The following is a 23,774-nucleotide window of genomic DNA, read 5'->3' as shown; positions in this document are numbered from 1 at the left end:
TCTCGCAAATCCGCCACAATAAACTGGCAACCTTCCTTTGTAAACCCCACACTAATTAAATACACAAGGGTCTCGTCAGACTGTTCACTGGCGCCCAAAACCCCATCTTTAAGGCTGTGCTGTATCAGATAATGTTTATGCTTATAAAGTTGGACAAGCTACAAACATTTAGTCCTCGTACTTTGGATGATCTCTCTTTCTCCCTCCCCATCTCCCAGCCTCTCTCTATTTCTAATTGGCTTCCAATAGCTTCCCATTTCCTCTAAAGGCTAGGAGGGCTCATTTTTTCCCAGACGCCTTGGACGGCAAAGAAAAGAGTTTCACTGCTCGTTTCTCTTTTGCCTGCTCAAGACTGTCAATCCAGTGGAGCTTCAAAAAACGTAAATGGTAAGTTTGATTTTTTTTATTTTTTTTTTTTACATAATTGTGAAATGTGTTTAGTCATGAGGGATCTGACTGCTACCACTAATAATGTGTTAAGGTAACTTTTTTGTTTTGTTTTATAGGCAAATTCTTAATTTTGCCTTGACAGTCTGCACTTTAGAAACTTTGACGCAGATATAACTATTATTATTTCACTTCGACTAACAATAATGTTGTTTATTATGAAATAACACTGCTGAGTATTGAAATGGAAATATTATCCAGTCTCTTATGTAACTTTTGTTTTTGTCAAGATTGTTTATCATTACTGCTCGATCCTGATCTCAGCTTGGTCATTTTTTTTTCCTGCTAATGAGACTGGCAAAGATTCAGTTTACTACAATTCACATTTCTGAAGCCAAATATTTAAAAACTGAGAGATGACCTTTTCTTCCTACAAATTTATGATTAATACCAGTTGAGAGACCCATTTATAATGCACTGAAGTTTCAGGATAAGCACCTTTGGAGAAAACTAATTCATCCCATATTTCATCTCAAAGTTTAATTTGTAATATAATGTAAAGGTTGCACTGATATTGTGGGAATGTACCCCAACGTTAAAAGTTTGTGCCGATACAAAGCTGCAATAATAAAGAATGAGACGCATATAAGAATGAGTGATGCTTTATTTTGGAAATCAGACCATCCAGTTGACATTGGAATGAAGGTATTTGTTTTGTGCTCTTTGGCAGTCATTCCTCTGATGTCCTAACATGGCTCACGGATTGAGCTGCTCAAAGCATTTAGAACCAAAATACTTTCAACACAGTCCTGAGAGATAACTGTCCAGATGTCCTAGGACAGATGTTTCTCTTAAATTAAAGATACCAGCACTTTAACTGATTCTGCAGAATGTTCGAAGAATGCTTTGGTGGTCTGGTTGTATTTCTCAGTGTGAATCATCAGCAGTTTCTGAACTTTCATAAGAAACAGCTGTTTGACAGTCAGCAGACTTGAATAGAAACCTGCTGATTTACGGCAAGACATAAAATCTTGGAAATGCTTCGTTCCAGACAGGATTACGAGAGCTGACAAGCCCATGAATACTTACTCCTGTAGAGACAGTGTGTGTTTGAAGCCTGATTATATTGACTGGCTTCAGCACCTCATCAATGAGAGATGGTAGACAGTAAAATTTATTATGTGATTAGCACATTCTGCATTTTTGTTATTCACCAACTAACTACAAACATAAATTTTAAACCCCTCAGTACTGTAGATGACACTGAGCTTTTTTTTTTATTTTTTATTTTTTTAGGAAAAACAGCTGACAAAATCGCATAACTGGAGACAGTTATTAAAGGGATAGTTCACCCAAAAATGATCCAAACCCTTATGTGTTCCTTTCTTCTGTAAGAATTTCCTGGCCACTCTTTTCAATATGAATGAAAGTGAAAGAAGACTGGCGCTATCAGGCTACAAAGTGATGAAGAAATAATAATAAATATAGCTGCAAGCAGCGATGTCGGGCACAAGCCTGGTGGCACCCCTAACCCGGTGGCTTCAGGGCAACTGTGCACAGCAGGCAATAAGCATTTAAAATGGGTAAACATAAAAGGACTATGTCAAAGTTATTTGAATACACCACATTTACTGCAGCAGCTGGTGCCCATATGATCACAAACCACAACAGCCACATCCATGAGATTGTTTAAATTTAGATGAATTTCATGTCATAGAATGTCATAGGTCAACTGACCCTTCACCGGGAGTTTGATTGACAAGCGATCTAGCCAATCAGAACGCAGAATCCGCCATTTTGTCCGACACAGCAGTCAGGAGTTAAAAGATTAACCTCGGTGGACTTAAACTTAAAAATGATAAGTACTGACGTCTTTCTGCGTTTTTCCTTACTTTGCGAAGGGTCATTTCCAAAAAAGTGCAGAATATCATCCTAATCTGCCATGTCTGTGTTTTTCTCAGACAACCTATATAAAAATTCCAGAGCAAATTATATACTGTTATTTGCTCAAACTCCACAGTACTCTGAGAAATCTAATCCAGTCTAATGCGAATGTCTGTGATTGCTGCTGTTGAATTAAACCCTGGCCATGGTAACACCATTCGAGATATCCTGTAATTGTTCACAATTTAGTATCTTCAGTATCTTGTCATCATGTTCAGAAATTTTTGTGGGCGATTGAATGAATCCCCTAAAAGGAGTAGTTAAAATTTCAGAGCTTGTTTATTCAAAAAATCCACATTCAAACCAAAATATCTGACTTCCTGTTGGTCGGACCTAATGACTGTAAATTAGAAAATTGTCCGGCTTAATTGAGAACAATATGCATATCGAGTTTGGTGACTGTAGTTAAAACTAACCCCCCCACTTTTGTCAAAAGGTGGCGCTATAGAGGCCCTCCTCCCCATCCATTTCTAAGGCTTTGCCCATGTCTACTAGATGACAATCCTGACGTGTGTCGAGTTTCCAACCCGGTGGCTTCAGGGCAACTGTGCACAGCGGGCAATAGGCATGTAAAATGGGTAAAGACAAAAGGTCTATGTCAAAGTCATTTAAATACACCACATTTACTGCAGCAGTTGGTGCCCAAATGATCATAAACCACAACAGGCACATCCATGAGATTGTTTAAATGTAGATGAATTTTATGTCATAAAGGTCAATTTCAAATGTGCAGAATATCATCTTAATCTGCCATGTGTGTTTTTCTCAGACAACCTCTATAAACATTCTAGAGCAAATTACATGCTGTTATATGCGCAAATTTAACAGTACTCTAAAAAAATGTAATCCAGTTTTGATGCGAATGTCTGTGATTGCACTTCTCTTCATGTGTTTCTTGACCTCCCTGAACTATTGTTTGTGCACCGGCATGCTTTCATTTAATTTAAATATGTGTGGTATACGATGAAACAATAAAATAAAATTAATAAATGGAGCCAAATCACAGAATGTGCAAAGACAATTTTAATATCAGTCTCAGGTAATAGTACATTTTTCATGTCTAAATTTTTCTACTCACTTATGCAAGTTTATTTTAAACAGCCACTTTTATAAAATCAAGTGAAATTTACTAAAATATGGATTTTTAATAAATTTGAATTATATCAATAAATAATTCCATTTAAAGGACATGCGTTGTACATGATGTTTGCAAATACAGCACATGACTTTCTATAACACCCATGTCTAGAAAACACAGACTCTCCTCTGTGAATCAGAACATGAAATCACAGGTGTTGGTAATAATAATTGTAACTCAAATGACATTTGAAAAGTAGTCCTGTCCAAATATAATGTCATGGTTCAATTTCAATTGAGTGTGAAGTTATTATTTGCAGTTCAATATTTTCATCAAAAAAAAGGGTAAACACACACAGATTTGTTTTTGTGAATTGTGGGGACAATTGTGGTGTAATGGCCACCACAGAGAGTGGGAGAGAGAGGGTGAAAAAATCCACATTCAAACCAAAATATCGAACTTCCTGTTGATCAGAGCTAATGACTGTAAATTAGAAAGTTGTCCGGCTTAATGAGAACAATATGTGTTCCGAGTTTGGTGACTGTAGGTTAAACTAACGCCCCACTTTTTTCAAAAGGTGGCACTATAGAGGCCCTCCTTCCTGCTCGTTTCTGAGGCTTTGCCCATGTCTACTGGATGACAATCCTGACATGAGTCGAGTTTCATGCAATTTGAAGCATGCTAAGTGTCTCAAACCCATCCAAAACAAATATTGACGTTTGATCTGTTGCTATGGCAACCGTGTTTGAAAAATTAAAAAAAAATCTTTTTACAAGTCTACATTCGTTATGTCTTGACATTATTCTAATGAAGTTTGAAATAAACTGGGTAAAAATTAGAGTGTTATCTTAAAGCATTTTGAAAGTAACACACTTCCTGCTGCCAATTGGTGGAGCTATAACTATGACTCACAATAGACACATCCATGTGATCAGCCTCCTACAACGAACACACAGCTGAAGTTTCATAAACATAAATCAATGTTTGCAGAGGTTATAACACATTTCCTGTTTCCCTTTTCTCGCCGTAAATTTGCCTCGCCACAGCCAAACCGTTTGAGATATCAAAAATACGCTCGCAATTTTACATCCTCAATCTCTTGACCGAGTTTGGCGGTGATCAGATTAATTGCCTAGGAGATGTATATCAAGTTCCAGAGCATACGTTCATTCTGACCGAGTTTGGCGGTGATCAGATTAATTGCCTAGGAGATGTATATCAAGTTCCAGAGCATACGTTCATTCTGACCGAGTTTGGCGGTGATCAGATTAATTGCCTAGGAGATGTATATCAAGTTCCAGAGCATACGTTTTTCAAACAACCCATAATAGCGGACTTCCTGTTGAGTGGGCGTATAACTTGAAAAGTTGCTGCATGAAAGATGTTAGGCCTGATGAGGTCTATATATGTACCGAGTTTCATACAAATACATGTGTTTGATACAGACCAAGTTTTCAGACACCATTCAAGGGGGCGCTGTCGAGCCCCCCTGCCATGCCCGGGTCCCAGCCTTTGCGGCATCCTAATGGCCGCAGATTCCAATGTGTGTGCCAATTTTCAAGAGTTTTTGAGCATGTTAAGGCTGCCAAAAAGCCCCGGATGACGGGAAAAAAATAATTCTCCTTAGAAAAACAAAAGGGCCCTGTGCCTGAGTGGCTTGGGTCCTAATAATAATAATAAATCACTATAGAAGTATCATACTAGTGATCCAAATGACTTGTGCAAGTCAGAATATAATACACAGACCACTAGAGACCGCTAGATGGCGCTAAAATGTATAAAACACTGCAGCTTTAAGAAATGAATTCCCAAGCTATATTTCTTTATCTGCTTTTACACTTACATAGTGGAGCTTGTGTTTTAATAATTATGATGTACTATAAAATTTCCTTGGCATGATCACCCTATTTTCAACAACCCTATTAGAGATAATGCAACTCTCAAGAGTGCATTACTGCTTTTTACATTATCTGCAGACTTCATACCATAGGTCTATTTTCAGTCTCAGTGATGCTGAAATCATCTCGAAACAAGCTACAAGATTGAGACAGTTTTTTTCTTCCATTTTGTCCTTTTTTCCACAGACTGAGCGATGACATCTCTACAGACATGGCCTCTTTCGTTGCTGCTTGTTATTGCAGTACATTGTTCTAATTCACTTGAAGACAACAAGATCCCCAGTTTGTGCACAGGAAGCCCAGGTATCCCAGGATCTCCTGGGTTGCACGGCAGCCCCGGTCAGCCCGGCAGGGATGGACGAGACGGCCGTGATGCTCAACAAGGAGAGAAAGGGGAAAGAGGGGAGAGAGGAGAACCAGGTACAAAAATACCAACCTCAATGGTGTTTTTCTCACCTTCTCCTCCCATAGAGTGCTGTAATTATGACATGTTTTTATAGGCCAAACCGAAGGTTAGCATCGCCCTGGGTCCCTCAACAAAAACACAATAGGATTTTTTCACTGGCTTTTGAATTTTTGAAGAAAATTAGCTCCTTGGCCAACAAAAGTTTATTTCTCTTACACATTTCATTCATCATGATAATCTTCACAAATGTACAAAATTATGAATTTTGAAGCATACATACAATCGAAATTTTGATTTAGAATTGTTTGTGAGAGCATGATTATAAACACAAACTCCGTATTCCCATTTCGCCACTTGTTAGCAACCTTTTTCTAGTCAAGTAAAAGCTTTAAAAAAAATCACAAGGGGATATTACTGTTGTATTTTATGTTGTAGAATAAAACATGAAAATATCTTGAGCTTGTTTTAAACAGACCATATTTCAGGCATTTAACCAAAAACCCATTCAAAAAACCCACTAACTGATGGAACTGGAAGTGCTAAAATGCTAACTCGTTTCAGGTTTTGGCCTACAAAAATACCTGCAGCACTCTATTGAATGTCAATAGTAAATCATGAAAATCCCATGATGCTTATGGCAGGTCAGTCGGGCGTGAGGGGCCTCACAGGAGACCGAGGGGATCCAGGGGAAAAAGGAGAGAGAGGAACCCCGGGCGAGTGTGCGGTAGCCCCCAAATCAGCTTTTAGTGCCAAACTGTCTGAGGCCCGCACGACTCCATTGACGGTAGGGGATGCGGTTCGCTTCGACAAAGTGATTCTCAACGAGCAGGGCGATTACAATCCCGAGACGGGAAGATTCACGTGCAGAGTGCCGGGCGTTTACTACTTCGCCGTTCACGCCACAGTCTACCGCTCCAGCTTGCAGTTTGACCTCATAAAGAACGGAAACACCGTGGCCTCCTACTTTCAGATCTTCGGGAACTGGTCCAAACCAGCCTCGCTGTCTGGAGGAACACTAGTGCACTTGATTCCAGGAGATCAGGTGTGGGTGCAAATGGCCCTGGGCGAGTACACTGGCTTTTACTCCAGCCCAAAGACAGACAGCACTTTCACTGGTTTCCTAGTGTACTCAGACTGGAAAAACTCTGCTGTTTTTGCATAGATTTAAATCACACTGCGCCTAATTTTCTGTTTACCACATGCAGGTTTCATGAATTGTAAAAGCACTGTTATGGATAAGACAAAGGTCTTTGATTGGCCTCCATTGATAATCATTTCAAGTAGAATCAGATATGATCAGCATTGCACAGATGATTCAGTTATAAGCACATTTAGTCATACAGAATAAGGAGTGTTGCCATGCAAAGAATGAAAGTATGAATGTCATTAATGAAACTTTGGAAATATGGAATAAAAAAATTTAAATACTGAAGAAGAAAACCTTCTGCTGTTTTCTCTGAAAATGTTTATTCTGATGGCAGTCTATATTTTGTGAAAAAGAACAATAAATACTTTCCAACACGTCTCTGGAATATGACTTCAATAAAATATGACACCCATAATTACCTAATTTGTCAGTAAATGTTACAAGGAAAAGCAATTTTCTACTGCTGGGAAATGGAGAGCTGTGGTTTCATGTTTCAGTGTGCATTTAAAGCAATAGTGCACCTATAACAGGAAATGCTGTAATTATTATTCATTCACTCATGTTGTTCTAAACCTGTATGACTTTTGTGAAACACAAATGGAGAATTTAAAAAAAAAAAAAAAAAAATTACAAGTCACTCTTTTCATTATAATTACAATGAATAGGTACTGGAGGACTTTGAAAAAAAGGATGCAAAAGCATCATGAAAGTGTCTGTATTACTTATGCATCATATTCAAGAACAAATCATTTAGACTGTTTTTTTTTTTTTTTTAACTAAATCAAATGATTTATGGAAATCATCTGGCCCAAAGAATGATTTGTTAAAGCTCCAGTTTCCGTTCTTGTGAAATATCTCTTTATCTTTTATGGAGTCATAAAATTTTATACCGTATCTCTAGTGTTTGAGCATACTGTTGTAGACACATTCCCTTTGTACTGCAACATTCCACAGGATAAATGCAGTCATCTCAATAGGAATCTGCATGGTTGGGGAAATATGGGGAGACTTTTTTTGATGAGGGGCCTGTGCCCCAGTTAACACCCCTGGATTTAAGTTTGTTAAACTTTTAAACACACAAATTCACTGTGTTGATCCATATAAAGCTGCTTAGGTTGGAAGTGACCTCTGAGTAAAGGTGCGATCACATTTACTGTTGTTTGGCAAAATTTTCACAGGCAAATGTAGTCACTTAAGTAGGAATCCACACACACGATTGGGAATTTTGCACAAAAGAATTCCCCATGCAACAGGTTCAAGTTGATCACGTGGATTTGCTGTGTTGACCAACAGAAAGCTGCTTGGTTTGAAAGTGACTTCTGTGCAAGGTTTACTTCATACATTTTTCTTGCGAAACAGCACCTTAAGTGGTGTTTCATTCATCACTGCTATTGATAATTGACATTCTTTTCCCACCCAAATATTGCCTAAGTCACATTTATCGTTGTTCAGCGAATTTTTGCAGGCGAAGTGCAGTTTTTTCAATAGGAATCCATGCAATCTGTAATTATTTCCCTGCAGGGAATTCACATCGGTTTTGAGAGCTTTGTTGTCAACTTTGAACAAATTAATTTGCTACGTTGAGTAAAATAAAGCTGCTTAGTTTGTGTTTAATAAGCTGTTTCATGCATTAATACATTACTGATAATGAACAAGGGAGTTCTTTGCCTGCAAAATTTTTTCTAAGTTTCACTAATGCGACCGCACCTTAAAAGTCAGCATGAAATGGAAGTTGCGATAGAATTTTCTTCCCTATTGTGACGTATATACAAGTGAAACGGCTTCTGGAATGAGACAAAAATGTAGGTAGGAATTAATTCCGTCCTGGAATTGATTGGATCGTAGGAAGTTTGTTGGAGTCAGTCGTGAAGGATATTTAGCCCCACCCTCCGCCTGGACATATGTCATAGAGAACATGCTGTTTCAAGGGAGAGGGAAGGTTAATATTTTTGATTAAAGATTGCAAGTGCACATGAAGTTTAAAACAACAATGATGTGTTATGCATTGATAAGTCATTTATATTACACACTGCAACATTCTGTAAATATATATATATATATATATATATATATATATATATATATATATATAGTACAGTCCAAAAGTTTGGAACCACTACGATTTTTAATGTTTTTAAAAGAAGTTTCGTCTGCTCACCAAGGCTACATTTATTTAATTAAAAATACAGTAAAAAACAGTCATATTGTGAAATATTATTACAATTTAAAACAACTGTGTACTATTTAAATATATTTGACAAAGTAATTTATTCCTGTGATGCAAAGCTGAATTTTCAGCATCGTTACTCCAGTCTTCAGTGTCACATGATCCTTCAGAAATCATTCTAATATGCTGATTTGCTGCTCAATAAACATTTATGATTATTTTCAATGTTGAAAACAGTTTTGAAAACTTTTTTTTTCAGGATTCCTTGATGAATAGAAAGTTCAAAAGAACAGCATTTATCTGAAATACAAAGCTTCTGTAGCATTATACACTACCGTTCAAAAGTTTGGGGTCAGTAAGAATTTGTATTTTTTATTTTTTGAAAAGAAATGAAAGAAATGAATACTTTTATTCAGCAAGGATGCATTAAATCAATCAAAAGTGGCAGTAAAGACATTTATAATGTTACAAAAGATTAGATTTCAGATAAACACTGTTCTTTTGAACTTTCTATTCATCAAATAATCTTGAAAAAAAATATTGTACACAAATATTTTGTACAATTGTACACATTAAATGTTTATTGAGCAGCAAATCAGCATATTAGAATGATTTCTGAAGGATCATGTGACACTGAAGACTGGAGTAATGATGCTGAAAATTCAGCTTTGCCATCACAGGAATAAATTACTTTGTGAAATATATTCAAATAGAAAACAGTTATTTTAAATTGTAATAATATTTCACAATATTACTGTTTTTTACTGTATTTTTAATTAAATAAATGTAGCCTTGGTGAGCAGACGAAACTTCTTTTAAAAACATTAAAAATCTTAGTGGTTCCAAACTTTTGGACTGTACTGTATATATGAAATCAAAATTGACAATACATATATATATATATATATATATATATATATATATATATATATATATATATATATATTGTCAATTTTGATTTCATGGTGACTTTAAACAACAAACTGCAACAACTGTATATTTTCAAAAGGCCAAAATCCATGATTTGTGTTTGCCTCTCTGTGCTGATTCACAGATGTTATGTAATCAAGCCTCATTTTACAGACAAAGCTTTAACTTTGTATTTTAACTTTACACAACACTGACAAGACCCTTGTCTAAATGTATCTTTCTCTCCTTTGCCTCTGCTTCTTTCTTTAGCTGATTCTCTCTACCCCTTTCTCCTGCTTTTCTGAATGTTTTTGTTCTAAGACAAGTAGTTCCAATTTTCCCCAGGCTGCTGGCAGGGACTTACACCGAATGTTTTTGCAGTAACATTAAGAAGAATGAGAGGTACATTTGTATCCTCCCTTTGTGCAGTTCATTTCCATGAGGTCATGGCCTGCTCCTTCACAGCTGTTAGCAGAGCACTTTAACCAGACAGAAACAAGCTCAGAAGGGTGTCTGAATCCAACCTCAAATACTTTTATCATTACCATTCACAACACTATTATTTATGACTCTTTATGGCAGATCTTTGAGTGAGCTGGTTTAACAGGCTTATATAACATATGAAAGAAGGAGGTCTGACTTGGTACTTCAAAACATAGCATCTAAAGGTCCAATTTCTGAATGTCAGCCAGTTGAAATATACTACATCATTAATTCTAAAAGCAATATGAATCACAGACCAGATTTATCCACAAAAATTATAAACTTTGAAATGAAAATGACCCCAAGCTTTAAATACCCTCAAGCCATCCTAGGTGTATATGACTTTCTTCTTTCTGATGAACACAATCAGAGTTATATTAATAAATATCCTGATGCATCCGAGCTTTATAATGGGAATGAGCGATACCAACGAGAAAGAGAAAGAAGAAAGTGCCTCCATCCACATTAATTCATCATAAACATACTCCATACGGCTTCAGGGAGTTAATAAAGGCCTTCTGAAGCCAAGCAATGTGTTTGTGTAAAAAAAAAAAAAAAAAAAAATCCTTATTTAACAAGTTATGAAGTAAAATATCTAGCTTCCACCAGACCGCCTTCTGTATTCTACTTACGAAGAAAATGTAAAACTCTTGCAGTTCAAAAAGCTTACACTACATCCTACGCCTTCCCTATTCAACTTATGGAAAAAGTGTAACTGACGCAACGCCACTTTTTCTGTAAGTAGAATACGGAAGGCGGTCTGGTGGAAGCTACATATTTTACTTTATAACTTGTTAAATATGGATTTTACACAAATGCATTGTTTCGCTTCAGAAGGCCATTATTAACCCCCCAGAGCCGTGTGAAGTACGTTTATGATGGACGGATGTGGATGGAAGCACTTTTTTCAGCTTCATACTCGTTGATCCCGCTCACTGCCATTATAAAGCTTAGATGCATCAGGATATTTATTAATATATCTCCGATTGTGTTCATCAGAAAGAAGAAAGTCATATACACCTAGGATGGCTTGAGGGTGAGTTCATTTTTTTCCTCATTAATGTACACACATCACCCCATATTGACAGAAAAACACAGAATTGTTGACATTTTTGCAGATTAATTAGAAAAGAAAAACTGAAATATCACATAGTCCTAAGTATTCAGACCCTTTGCTGTGACACTCATATATTTAACTCAGGCACTGTCCATTTCTTCTGATCATCCTTGAGATGGTTCTACACCTTCATTTGAGTCCAGCTGTGTTTGATTATACTGATTGGACTTGATTAGGAAAGCCACACACCTATCTATATAAGACCTTACAGCTCACAGTGCATGTCAGAGCAAATGAGAGTCATGAGGTCAAAGGAACTGCCTGAAGAGCTCAGAGACAGAATTGTGGCAAGGCACAGATCTGGCCATGGTTACAAAAAAATTTCCGCTGCACTTAAGGTTCCTAAGAGCACAGTGGCCTCCATAATCCTTAAATGGAAGACGTTTGGGATGACCAGAACCCTTCCTAGAGCCGGCCGTCCGGCCAAACTGAACTATCGGAGGAGAAGATCCTTGGTGAGAGAGGTAAATAAGAACCCAAAGATCACTGTGGCTGAGCTCCAGAGATGCAGTCGGGAGATGGGAGAAAGTTGTAGAAAGTCAACCATCACTGCAGCCCTCCACTAGTCGGGGCTTTATGGCAGAGTGGCCCGACGGAAGCCTCTCCTCAGTGCAAGACAGATGAAAGCCCGCATGGAGTTTGCTAAAAAACACCTGAAGGACTCCAAGATGGTGAGAAATAAGATTCTCTGGTCTGATGAGACCAAGATAGAACTTTTTGGCCTTAATTCTAAGCGGTATGTGTGGAGAAAACCAGGCACTGCTCATCACCTGTCCAATACAGTCCCAACAGTGAAGCATGGTGGTGGCAGCATCATGCTGTGGGGGTGTTTTTCGGCTGCAGGAACAGGACGACTGGTTGCAATCGAGGGAAAGATGAATGCGGCCAGGAACAGGGATATCCTGGACGAAAACCTTCTCCAGAGTGCTCAGGACCTCAGACTGGGCCGAAGGTTTACCTTCCAACAAGACAATGACCCTAAGCACACAGCTAAAATAACGAAAGAGTGGCTTCACAACAACTCCGTGACTGTTCTTGAATGGCCCAGCCAGAGCCCTGACTTAAACACAATTGAGCATCTCTGGAGAGACCTAAAAATGGCTGCCCACCAACGTTTACCATCCAACCTGACAGAACTGGAGAGGATATGCAAGGAGGAATGGCAGAGGATGCCTAAATCCAGGTGTGAAAAACTGCATCTTTCCCAAAAAGACTCATGGCTGTATTAGATCAAAAGGGTGCTTCTACTAAATACTGAGCAAAGGGTCTGAATACTTAGGACCATGTGATATTTCAGTTTTTCTTTTTTAATAAATCTGCAAAAATGTCAACAATTCTGTGTTTTTCTGTCAATATGGGGTGCTGTGTGTACATTAATGAGGAAAAAAAATGTACTTAAATGATTTTAGCAAATGGCTGCAATATAACAAAGAGTGAAAAATTTAAGGGGGTCTGAATACTTTCCGTACCCACTGGCATATATATATATATATATATATATATATATATATATATATATATATATATATATATATATATATATATATATGGCATGTTATTTACACAAACTACCATGGTACATGTCCAAAACACATAAAAATAACTAAGTTTTAAACATTTTAAAATAATGTTTAGGTCTAATGCATTTATCACATCTTTTCCATTTTTGTTAATATCAGCAGAGGGCGTCGTTTCATTATTCTGGGCGTCCTGCTTCTCTCTAAACTTTATTGCTGGTGTCGCTGTTGGATAGTATATTATGTTTCGTAATATTTGTTTTGTATTTTACTTTAAATGTCTACTTTGGCTTTCTGGGGACTGGCGCCTGGATTACAGGTTAAATTTCTATTGATTAAAATGTTTAGTTGTGTACTTTGCTCTAATAACAGCAAATCATCATCATAGCCACACACTCATAAAACAGCCTAATTGCATACAAAAACAAGAATTAGCAAAGAATGGTCTAGCTCAAAATTTATATTAAAAAAATATATATATTTTTGTTTTCGAAAGTTACTTTGCATTTACTCAATAATTGCCGGTTTAATACAAATCCTTGTGTAATTTCATAATGAATAATGAACGATAGGCGTAATGGAAGTCCCCCATGCAGTTGAAGTCTCTGTGTGGGTGTGAGGAACTGGTGTTTTTCCCTGTTCTCATCCTCAGAGACAGGAACGTTCCTATTGACCCTGAGGCAGGACTTCCTATTTGTAAGATAAACTCGAGCATATTGGTTCAGTGGACCCAGGCCAGACTGACATAGACACTGTGAATTGGATGACCCTGTGAACCGAGTCTATTCTAGCTGTTCTATACTTGGTACACTAGAGCACATTCCTGCATGACTATCCCAAGTGCTCTATTTTTTTCTTCATTAAGGAAGCTTATAGAAATGCTTAGGGTACAATATCATGCTTTTGAAATGTTCTTAATGTTGATCTATTTTAGTAGAATAATTGAATAATTAAATAAAATAGAATAATAGAAGGGCAGATGTTCTTATAACATGGTAATTTATTGAAGGTTAGTCAGAGGGTAGACCATTACACATAACAGCTAGCAAAGGTTAACTTGTAGCTGGGACTCAAATTGATAAATCAGTCAACAAACTAGAAAGTTTCCCACCTGTGCTTCAATTTAAATTTCTGCAGTCAAGAATAACCAGATTCGGGGAAAAAGAGAGAATTTAAAATAGCTAACTCTAAAGACTCATTGCATTGTCATGCGAATAACAATCAGTGAAGTGGTTCTTGATTTTATTTCAAGGCACAAAATAAACAAGTAAATCCTCTTTCATCTCTGTTTAAAAAATAGGAAGCTTTACACTGTTAAATTCTTTATGGTGCCTCACTTCCTAAGCTTTTGGTTATTTTTAAAGCATTGTTCTCAAGTATGCACTAACAGATAACAGACATGAAAGGCGTATCCAAATGTAAGTACTCAGGGGATTGCTTGAATACTGCTTATAAGTGTACAACAATGTGAGATTCATATTTCCTCTTGCTAAAAAAGCTGGAACGTGGAGCTGTCCAGTGCTGAATGTGTCTCCTTTTATACTTCTAGATAATGCTTGCATTTCACACACCTTACATCAAATGAACCACTTAAAGCTGAAAAAAGTGGTCCAATGTTAAAAAACAAATTATGTTATATTCCAGAGCTGAGATGAGACAATATTTCCATTCGATTGAAAGGGAAGTAGATAACACTGGATCTTTTTATTTTTTATTTAACAACTGGAGGAAGTGGCCTCCACTCCAGGTCCCACACCCACAATCAGCAGCTTAAAATCTATGCTTGTGCTGATCTCAGTGTACTTCCACTAGATCTCAAGTGGGATACGTCATTTATCACAAAGACATGGTTGTGAATTGCATTTTAGTCCAATGACGAAAACTACTACAATTTGTGCTGAAGACAAAGAAAATACAACCACAGAGTCAAATACTGTTTATTCTTCATCTGGATAGTCTATGAATGTGGTTTTGATATTATCCAGGCTTCTGGAGAGACACACATCTGCTTTACCCACAAAAATCATTACTGGAGACCTTCATAGAAAACAAACGTCTGTGGTACAAGAATACAAAAAGTCTTGGGGCTTAAATATGGAATGAATGGAATGGTTAAAAACCTTAAAATGACCATGGGTTAGTGCTTATCACCTGCATTGAGCAGAATTGAGAGTGACAAATAATTAGGAACTAAACGGAGTAATTATATTTTTCAAAAGGACATTTATGAATCTGGTTACATGGGTCTTGCAAACGCTTTTTTCTCTTAAATGCACTTGATTGTCTTGCGCATTGTGCCTTTCTGAATGCAACTGTGGATTTCAGGTTTTGAAATATCATGTAAGACCAAAATAAATGAGATAAACCAGTACAGTCTGTACCTTGTGTCTCTAACGTACAAATGTTATCCAAAATAGTGATTTATAACAACATCCACTGAACAAAGCCGAGCTAAAAGCCTTTCTGCCACTTGGTTTTTACCGGTAACTGAATTAAATTACTGTCTCTCGAAACAAAAAAAAAAGCACAACATTTCGATTTGAAAATGCATTGATCAATACCATTTTAGCAGTGAGAGAGCCTTAATGCTCTTCAATAATAAATGACAAAAAAAGCATGAATACATCACCAGATTGTAGAATGACTTGTGAAAACATTGTAGTGCCACTTGTTTACTCAAATAGTGCAAAATGGCTTTGGTGGAATGATTACAAGGTATGCAAAGCAAAACAGATTTCTCCAACACAGAGAAATTAATCAATATGATGTTGCAGATGACCTTTGATCACCTTTACAGTCAGAAAAAAAAAATTAAGTAGACAATTCATACTATAAGGCCCAATGTTAGTATTGTAGCATACAAATATTCCCCTTAAACACTCAATTAAGCAAATCTTACATTCCAATTTTAATGTTTTTTAATACAAAGCTTACATTCATGTGATATTGCTGTATGAGAAAAATAGTGTTGCTTCTAAAAGCTGATGAAAAAAGTGACAATGTATACAAAACCATAAGAAAACACAGTCACAGTTGTCAGCCTCGCCATCACGATTTATAAAAGGTTGTGATTCAAATCTATATACAAGCAATAGTAGTGGAATGGACATAGACGAAAAGGGAACATGTGGTTTCCCACATTTCAAGAACAGTGCTGCTCAAATAACCTGAGGATGACAGAAACACATCCGTAAACGTTTCCCTCAGAGATACACGTCCATGGTCTGAAGGATCATGTGGCGGCACAGGGGGCAGTTGTGTTGGTAGATGGGCTGGCTCAGCAGGATGTTGGTGCAGTTTCTACACAAGCACAAGTGACGGCAAGGCAAAAGCACAACAGTCTTGGTGCTGTCCTGACAGATCACGCATTTCTTCCTCTCCTCTTGCTCCTGCAGAAGATTCAGCAGGTTGTCCGGAGGGCCTTTGCAACTGTCCTCAGATGGAAACTTCCGGAGCGGCCTGTGAGTGCTGGAGCTTGGAAGCGGCAGGTTTAGAGGATCATCCGCTTGGTTGGTGTCCTCAGGCGCGTTTTCCACCACCTGATCTGCTGCGTTTTGGTCAACTTGAGGCTCGAGGTTGGGCTCGGGCTGTCCAACGTCCCTTTCCGCAGCTTCTCTCCGTGCAGGAACCACCAGGAGGCCTATCCGGCTGCGATGCCAGGCCAATCTCTGCCACACGTTCCTCTCGAGCACGTAGAGGCGGTGTAGAGTCCTTCGGAGACGCCGCAGGACGGGCACGGTGTTGATGTAGTTGATTATGCACAAAGATGCCCGTCTTGGGAGTGCAGGGTTTAGGTATACGGTGGCACTCGTGATGATGACCAACGTGAGCAGCAGCCCATAAGAGTTCAGCAGGAACACGCTCATGAATATCTGGCAGACGGATCCCAGGAACTCCATGGCTAGTCTGCATGGTGTCCACAGCAGGATAGAGGTGCCAACGAGACTGCTGTACAGGAAGGTCAGCACAGTCAGGGTCAGCTCAAGAGCTTTCTGCAAAGGGCAGGACACCGCCTCCACAGTGCTGACCAACACGGAGTATAAATTTTGCGTGCCTATGAGAAGCAAGTTGATGATCGTGTTGATGAAATACAGCAACAGGCTGAACACGATGCCACAGCCTTCCCACGCCTGCCGCAGCAAACCGTGTCCAGACAGCAGGCCGCGGTGAAGAAGCTCTTTGGTGCGCAGTAGCAGATGTGAAGACAGGTATCCGATCATCTTGAAGCTTTCCAGCATGCCACCGAGCAGCTGCATCCAGCCTCCGACCATGTTATGGGTCACAATGGTCACGCCGTCCCTCATGGTGATGATGCAAAGCAGAGTGAGATTCCAGCACTCTGACACTGAATTTGTGAGTAGCATGGGCAGACTATTGACAAAGGAGATCACTGCCACCAACAGCTGAATTAATGAGTTGACAATCACAAAATTTAAATCCAGAAGGAGGCAAATGACATCTATGCATTTTCCAATTGAACTAAAAATAAAGTTCAGTAGACCCATAATAAGGATGTCCGCTTGTGAAATGTCACCTTAGTTTGCCGTGATGGACTATATATCATCTGTCGTATTGTTCGTGCTGTCAAACGACATAGTTCAGTCTGTAGTTACACAAACAGCTTTGGTAGCCAAGTTAGCTCGCGTGCTAACCCATTCGCGTCTAAATGTTATCGTCTTGGCAAGCCACTTAAGATTCACATAAAAGCAATTCCAGTCGTATTATAGCTGAGCATTAGCTAGGAATGATATGCCCTCTGGTTTGTTCAGATATACTCATCCTAACCATGGTTAGCATCGAGAAGTAGCCGCTCACACATGGACGGGATCTGCTCGGCGGATGTTTACGTTTGAAAATCGAAACTGCTCATGTTGGCTGGTTGTGCCGATCTGTATCCCAAGCTAATGTTCATTCTTAGAAAACGGTGTAATCCAAGCGTCCGTGCTATGTTATGAAGCTCCTAGACGACAACAAACTCAGAAGCTTCTTTCTTTGGATTAATAATGTGCTCAAATTGAAAGCATCTCGTCTCGCTCTGTTTCTGTCAGTTTCCGCTTTACACCACGTATTTGAAGGGATCAACTCGGCGCTCGGGCTGCGCAGAATCGCGGCTGTAATTATTATCACCACCTTTATTTTCTTTACTTTTCAGGTCATTTCACGTAGCATGATCTGGTTATTTTACAGATACAATAGTTTTGGCGAAATTATGGAGTTTAGAAAATTACATCATTCGTGATTGATAGTTAAAACAAATAAATCCGTATCTTTGCTCTTTTCAAGTATGAGCAGTTGTGTTGTATTGGCTGCTTGATTGAATCACTGATTTTTATTGCAGGCATTTGACTTTTGTCCCTAAGGTGGACATGTGCACTTTGCACTTTATTGCCATTTTAAACGTTTTTACGGTTTTTGATTTAAATTCTCAAACAATGCAATCGCATTTTGTAATGTAGGACTGACCGGGGATAACTATCACACAAAGTATACAGTAAACGTTTAAAAAGGTCTAGTTACACAATTATGTTTCTATTGTATGAGAACTGAACTGAGCTGGACGATTACATCACTGTTTTCTCCAAAGCTGCTGTATAGATAAATTAACTAAATTAATAACTAATGATTTAAAAAAAAAAAAAAAAAAAAAAAACAACAACAGAATCAACACTGAACTTACTTAAGCTAGACAATGACACTATTTTCTTCTAGAGCTGCTGTACAACCGAAATGAACTTTGTTACATAATTTCCCTGTTATCACCATCAAGCTGCTTTGAAACAATCTGTACTGTAAAAAGCACTAAATAAATAAAGGTGATGTCACTTGACTATCAGTGGTGATTTTGTATGTTGGTTTAAACATCTAGATTAGAACTGGTTCAAAGGCCTTAATAATAATAAAAACAAAAACAAAGATATGACATCCAAAGTTTGTAAGGTAGTAAAACTAGATCTCTTTTATTGACTCCAAAATTATATTAACTTATTATATTTTGCTACATATAACGGTATTTTAAAGATTTTGAAGTGTCAAAAGGTCATTCAATTTAACCATCCAAAGGCCAATTCAGGCATTTCATTTGTGATTCAAATATCTTAAAATGTAATAAATTATATGTATTTTTTATTCTGGCATGATTTTATAACATCATATATCAACATAGTGCAAAATGGTATTAAAATTGTGTTTAGAAGTCGTTGCTTTGTTATGAGAAAGAATGTCCGGAAAAATGAATTTCATTGATGTCATTCGGAGTAACCAATATAAAGGAACCATTTTGGATCAAGTCATGCAGTCAATGTCATGTGACAGGATGTGACATCATTCGGACACCAGGGGCACGTTCAAGCTCAAACCGGCGCGCAACGTTTTGCTACGGTTTCTGGGTTGAACAACATGTTTCCTGGAAACGGTATGCAACGGGTTTGGGATATACGTTTTCTCTTGTTTGGTGGGTGTGTCAAAAATGTCAGCCCAATCAGCATCAACATGCATATAAACCACACGGTATTAAAGAAAGAGCTTGTAAATGTAATTAACATCAAAATAAATTCACAAGAGCAAGTATATTGTTTGCACATGTTTTTAATGGTAAAATAACATAAATAATAAGCACAAGTATCTGGAACTTCTTTAGGTCTGTCTAAATATCATTTAGTAATTACAATGTCTTCTGGTCCATATCCTTTCCTTAGGAAGGTGTGCTAGACACTGATTAATGTAACATAAAAATATTATACTTATGTATTTTGCTATTGTATTGTGGTATACTTTTATAAACTTTCATAAACATAAAGGCAAATGTTGGATCACAATAATTAGGAACCACAGTTTCCACAAATCCCTTCACTTGATTGGGATGTTCTCTTTTATTCTGGATGGCAAGGGCAGTGACTGTAACATTGAGCGTATTTTGCTGTATTAAACATGTATTTATACTGATTTCATCAAGCTCCGAAAATTCTTCAAAAAGAACACAAAGAATGTCCTTCTCAGATGCAATAGTTGCAACTCTTGCGTACCACCGTTTCCATTTAAAAAACATTTGTCAGGGCTGAACGCAGTCTTGCAAAGGACCACATGGTCCTGAAGCAAAGTAACTAACTCTCTCTTAACTATTTGAAAAATTCATGTTTTCACTTGCTCATACACATGTCCCGAAACATCAGGTCATTCGGTACAACCGCTATAAAACATGGAAAATGTTGTAATATTTAAAAAACCTGTACTAAATATAAAATATTTTATTGTCCTTTTGCTAGCTAGCTAGCTAGATATCAGCCTGTTAGCATTGTTTGAAAATATTGTCATTCGATAAAAACAAAATTTTTTGACTTTTTTTGGTGACAAATTGTGTCCATCTTGTAAAAAATAACAAATGTAGTGTTAAATCATTATAAAAACCACATAATCTCATTGTTAACACTTAATAAAAGGTAAAAATGAAATATATATCCATTATGTTTTTTTACACTTTTAAAAACCTTATTTGTCACTAACCCAAAATACTGATAAAATGGACCTATATAGGCTAAATATAATAAATAAATGTTTGATATTTTTATTTTTCCTTTTTTGCAGATTCATGAATTATTTTGTGTATCATGGTGGAAATTTTATTGTTTAACTTTTGTTTTTATTTGTAATATGATGCATTGATACTTCTCTCTCCCTGTTCTTGTGACATTTAAAACAGCCTGCTCAGTGGGAAATAACTGCTTACGCTGTTCTCTTTTTCAAGAAGCACTTGTGAAACTAACATAAAGGAAGTGAGGCAAAGGTATGAATGTGTTTGTCTAGACAGCTTGGAGTTCATCTTTTAAACTTCAAGTTTATCTTACATTCTTCTGATCTTTATATGGTAACGTGTTTTATGATTGGTTTGGGATAAAAAGGAACAATAAGGCAGAACTGTGGTTGTTCTTCTCTGTAGAACTCTGTATCTGCATTGAACAACCTTCTTGCAAGAATAAAATCAACAAAGACATTTCTTGAGTGCTCATTTCATTACATTCTCACCACTAAAGAATAAAGAATTTTCCATAACAGTATCATAACTGTTTTCCTGTTTAGAGCTGAAAATCAGTCTGTTTGCTTATCCCAGTGTGTCAACATGCCTTACTTTCAGGATATGTTGTCACAAAATGGGTGTTCAATAAACTGTATCATATTTCTGAGCAAAAACATTCAATTTTTTTTGTAGCCAGGACTTTAAGATATTTGTACAGAAACTGACTTTAAAAAACAAACCTAACTGAAAAATATTTACTGTAGTAAAATGTGTGACAGCTAGTCCCGGTCTAGTTATTTTAAAGTCTGTTTTATTGTAACATATATTTGGTTGTTAACATTTTCCACCTCAATCATCAGAATGTCTGTTCTGTCATGAAGTGGACTTGATGAGAAAATATTAAATGTCCATTGAAATAATGATCTTGTCTGCTCATTTGAGTTGGACAAATAAACGAATATGATTTCCATTTATGTCAATCAAGATTCAAACCTGAATAAAATATACAACTGATTAATGACTTATATTGAACAAAAGGTGCGGTTTTGCTTGCCAATAGAGAAAGAATAGCCAAATTAGCTACTGTTACACAATTTATGAATGTCTCCATTAATATTTAAAGGGGAAAAGACACACACACATGCAAATACACAAAAAATTTGACATGTTGGACCCCACAACTGCTGTTCTGCTGAGCGTTTATCAAGGCCGGCAGGTCGAACACTGTTTAACCTTTGTTTGAGGGCAAGCAGACATTCTCAGCTGAGGGCCTCTTGGGAAAATAAACAAACTACACTGATCTGAGGCCCCCATTTGGAAGTAACAAAGCCCTGGAGAATAGATTTCCTTTGACAGATTTCCTTCTTCTAGAGCATAAAGCAAAACATAACCGCTGTATTTTCCATTCCTACGGGTCACTTCCACACCATTAAACGTGATGACAGTCCTCAAGTGCTCCTGTCCGATCCTTGCTACCTTGAGCATTAAAAGAAACCTTCTCTCACAAGGGAAACAAAATACGGGTGAATTGATTGTGACAATAGGTCATGTTGTTGATGGCTGCTCTATTGTTTTACTGACCCATGTCTTAAGAAAACATGTATTTCCTCTCACATGTGGCGATAGCTGTTGGATTCTGTTCAGACAACAACATGAAAAAGTATTGATGTGGGTTTCTTAGCACACATTTTGTTGAATTGAAGTTGTCCTTGTCTACAAAATATTCTTGAAACTTTGATGGGTTGATGGATAGCAACACAATTCATACACATTTTTTTCTGTCACAACTTAATTACATTACATGCAGTCGATTTTTTGAAAATGGAACTTAATTTGAGATTACATGAATCACGTTTGTTGACAAGTGAAATTTAACAGTGGATTTAGTTTCCAGCTTGCTTTGCATGGGACTGAATTGGGAGAGTAAATGAGTATTTTATTTTTTTTTTTTAGAGAAGGAAATATATATTAGTATTTTATGTTCACTTATGTTTAAAATTAGGAACATTGGTTATGTTGTAGTTTTTGTGGTTATCATTATGGAGAAGAGTGGAGCTAGCATGTGGGCTAATAAATATTGGCTATGAAAAGAGCTTTATCCAATGAGCGATACCTGTTAGCTTGCTACCATGTGCCATTCAGTTAGCTTTCTGATATACAAAAACTTTGATTAATTATGTTTGTTCAACAGAGATTGTGTTTGAATGGACTTAAACATGTTTTGTGTGGAAAAGTTTTCCTCGCATTAAGTTCATTCAGCAAACTGTTTTTTGAGTGCATATCAAACTACTTATTGATCGAGAAAGAGAAATTGCTAATCTTTTGCCATTTACATGCTTAATGAAGGCCTGTTTAGATTTTCAACCCAGTTAGATTTTTGAGTTGTCTGAAAAATACATATTTAGTTATATTTGTTTTATGTAGGTTTTTCAACTACCCTCTAGTAGATGTACATTTACATTTATGCATTGGTCAGATCTTTTATTAAATGAAACGTATACTTTAATCAGAGGAAACTGATGTATGTGTGTGCATATATATATACACACATTTTTATATATACATTTTAAACATTTTACATTTATTTTTTTAATAAATAAAATACTGTTTATATTGTTTAGACTGTTTATACAATAATAATCACATTTTATAAAAAAATATCTGTTATTTGTTATAGGATTGTTGTTTTTACCTTTTACTTTTGTGGATTTTCATGTTTGTGATTTTTGGTGGATTGTACTGAATCCAATAAGGATCAAAATTTGAATGACCGTACCCAAATTTTGAACCTAATAAGAGGGATAACTTTCAGCTGGTGCTGTGTTGACTCAGGAAGTTTATCAAAAGCAATATTAGGAGAACTATTAATAGTCACTCAGTTAGAGACAGACTGATGGCACTGTAATCCAGAAGCTTCTATGGGAAAACACAAACTCTCAACAGAAGAAACCACTGGTGTGCAGTCTGGTCACAACCTAGGCTACGACCTCACATACCACAGCAACCCACGCGCTCCAGCCAAGTTCAACACTTGAGTGATCTTAAAAAGAAGCATAGGAAGGGTGCATGAAAGGGGTAGAGAAAATATTTAAATGTTCAATTCTACAATCCCTTGGGTTTATATTCTTAGTCTGTGAAAATTTGCCTTCCCAGCAATGTAATTTTTACCAGGGTGTGATCCTTCCGCAGATTCATATCCCAAACAAAGGAA

At 37.1% G+C, this 23,774-nt stretch overlaps 2 protein-coding genes across 2 annotated transcripts; one reads left to right on the top strand and one right to left on the bottom strand.

The window, feature by feature from the left end:
• Window positions 1-234: 234 nt before the first annotated feature.
• Window positions 235-7,245, top strand: c1qtnf5 (C1q and TNF related 5). Its single transcript, XM_048162095.1, has 3 exons — window positions 235-387; window positions 5,494-5,727; window positions 6,355-7,245. The coding sequence occupies exons 2-3, from the start codon at window positions 5,502-5,504 to the stop codon at window positions 6,873-6,875; spliced, it is 747 nt and encodes a 248-aa protein (XP_048018052.1). The 5' UTR covers window positions 235-387; window positions 5,494-5,501; the 3' UTR covers window positions 6,876-7,245.
• Window positions 7,246-14,974: 7,729 nt separating this feature from the next.
• On the bottom strand, window positions 14,975-18,135 carry rnf26 (ring finger protein 26). Its single transcript, XM_048161114.1, has one exon. It carries the CDS (start codon window positions 17,556-17,558, stop codon window positions 16,257-16,259), a length of 1,302 nt encoding a protein of 433 aa, XP_048017071.1. The 5' UTR covers window positions 17,559-18,135; the 3' UTR covers window positions 14,975-16,256.
• Window positions 18,136-23,774: the final 5,639 nt, after the last annotated feature.

Source organism: Megalobrama amblycephala, linkage group LG16 (assembly GCF_018812025.1).
Source record: "Megalobrama amblycephala isolate DHTTF-2021 linkage group LG16, ASM1881202v1, whole genome shotgun sequence".
In the NCBI taxonomy this organism is placed as follows: domain Eukaryota; kingdom Metazoa; phylum Chordata; class Actinopteri; order Cypriniformes; family Xenocyprididae; genus Megalobrama; species Megalobrama amblycephala.
Note: the sequence above shows the minus strand (reverse complement) of the source record. Positions and strands in the feature narration are given on the sequence as shown.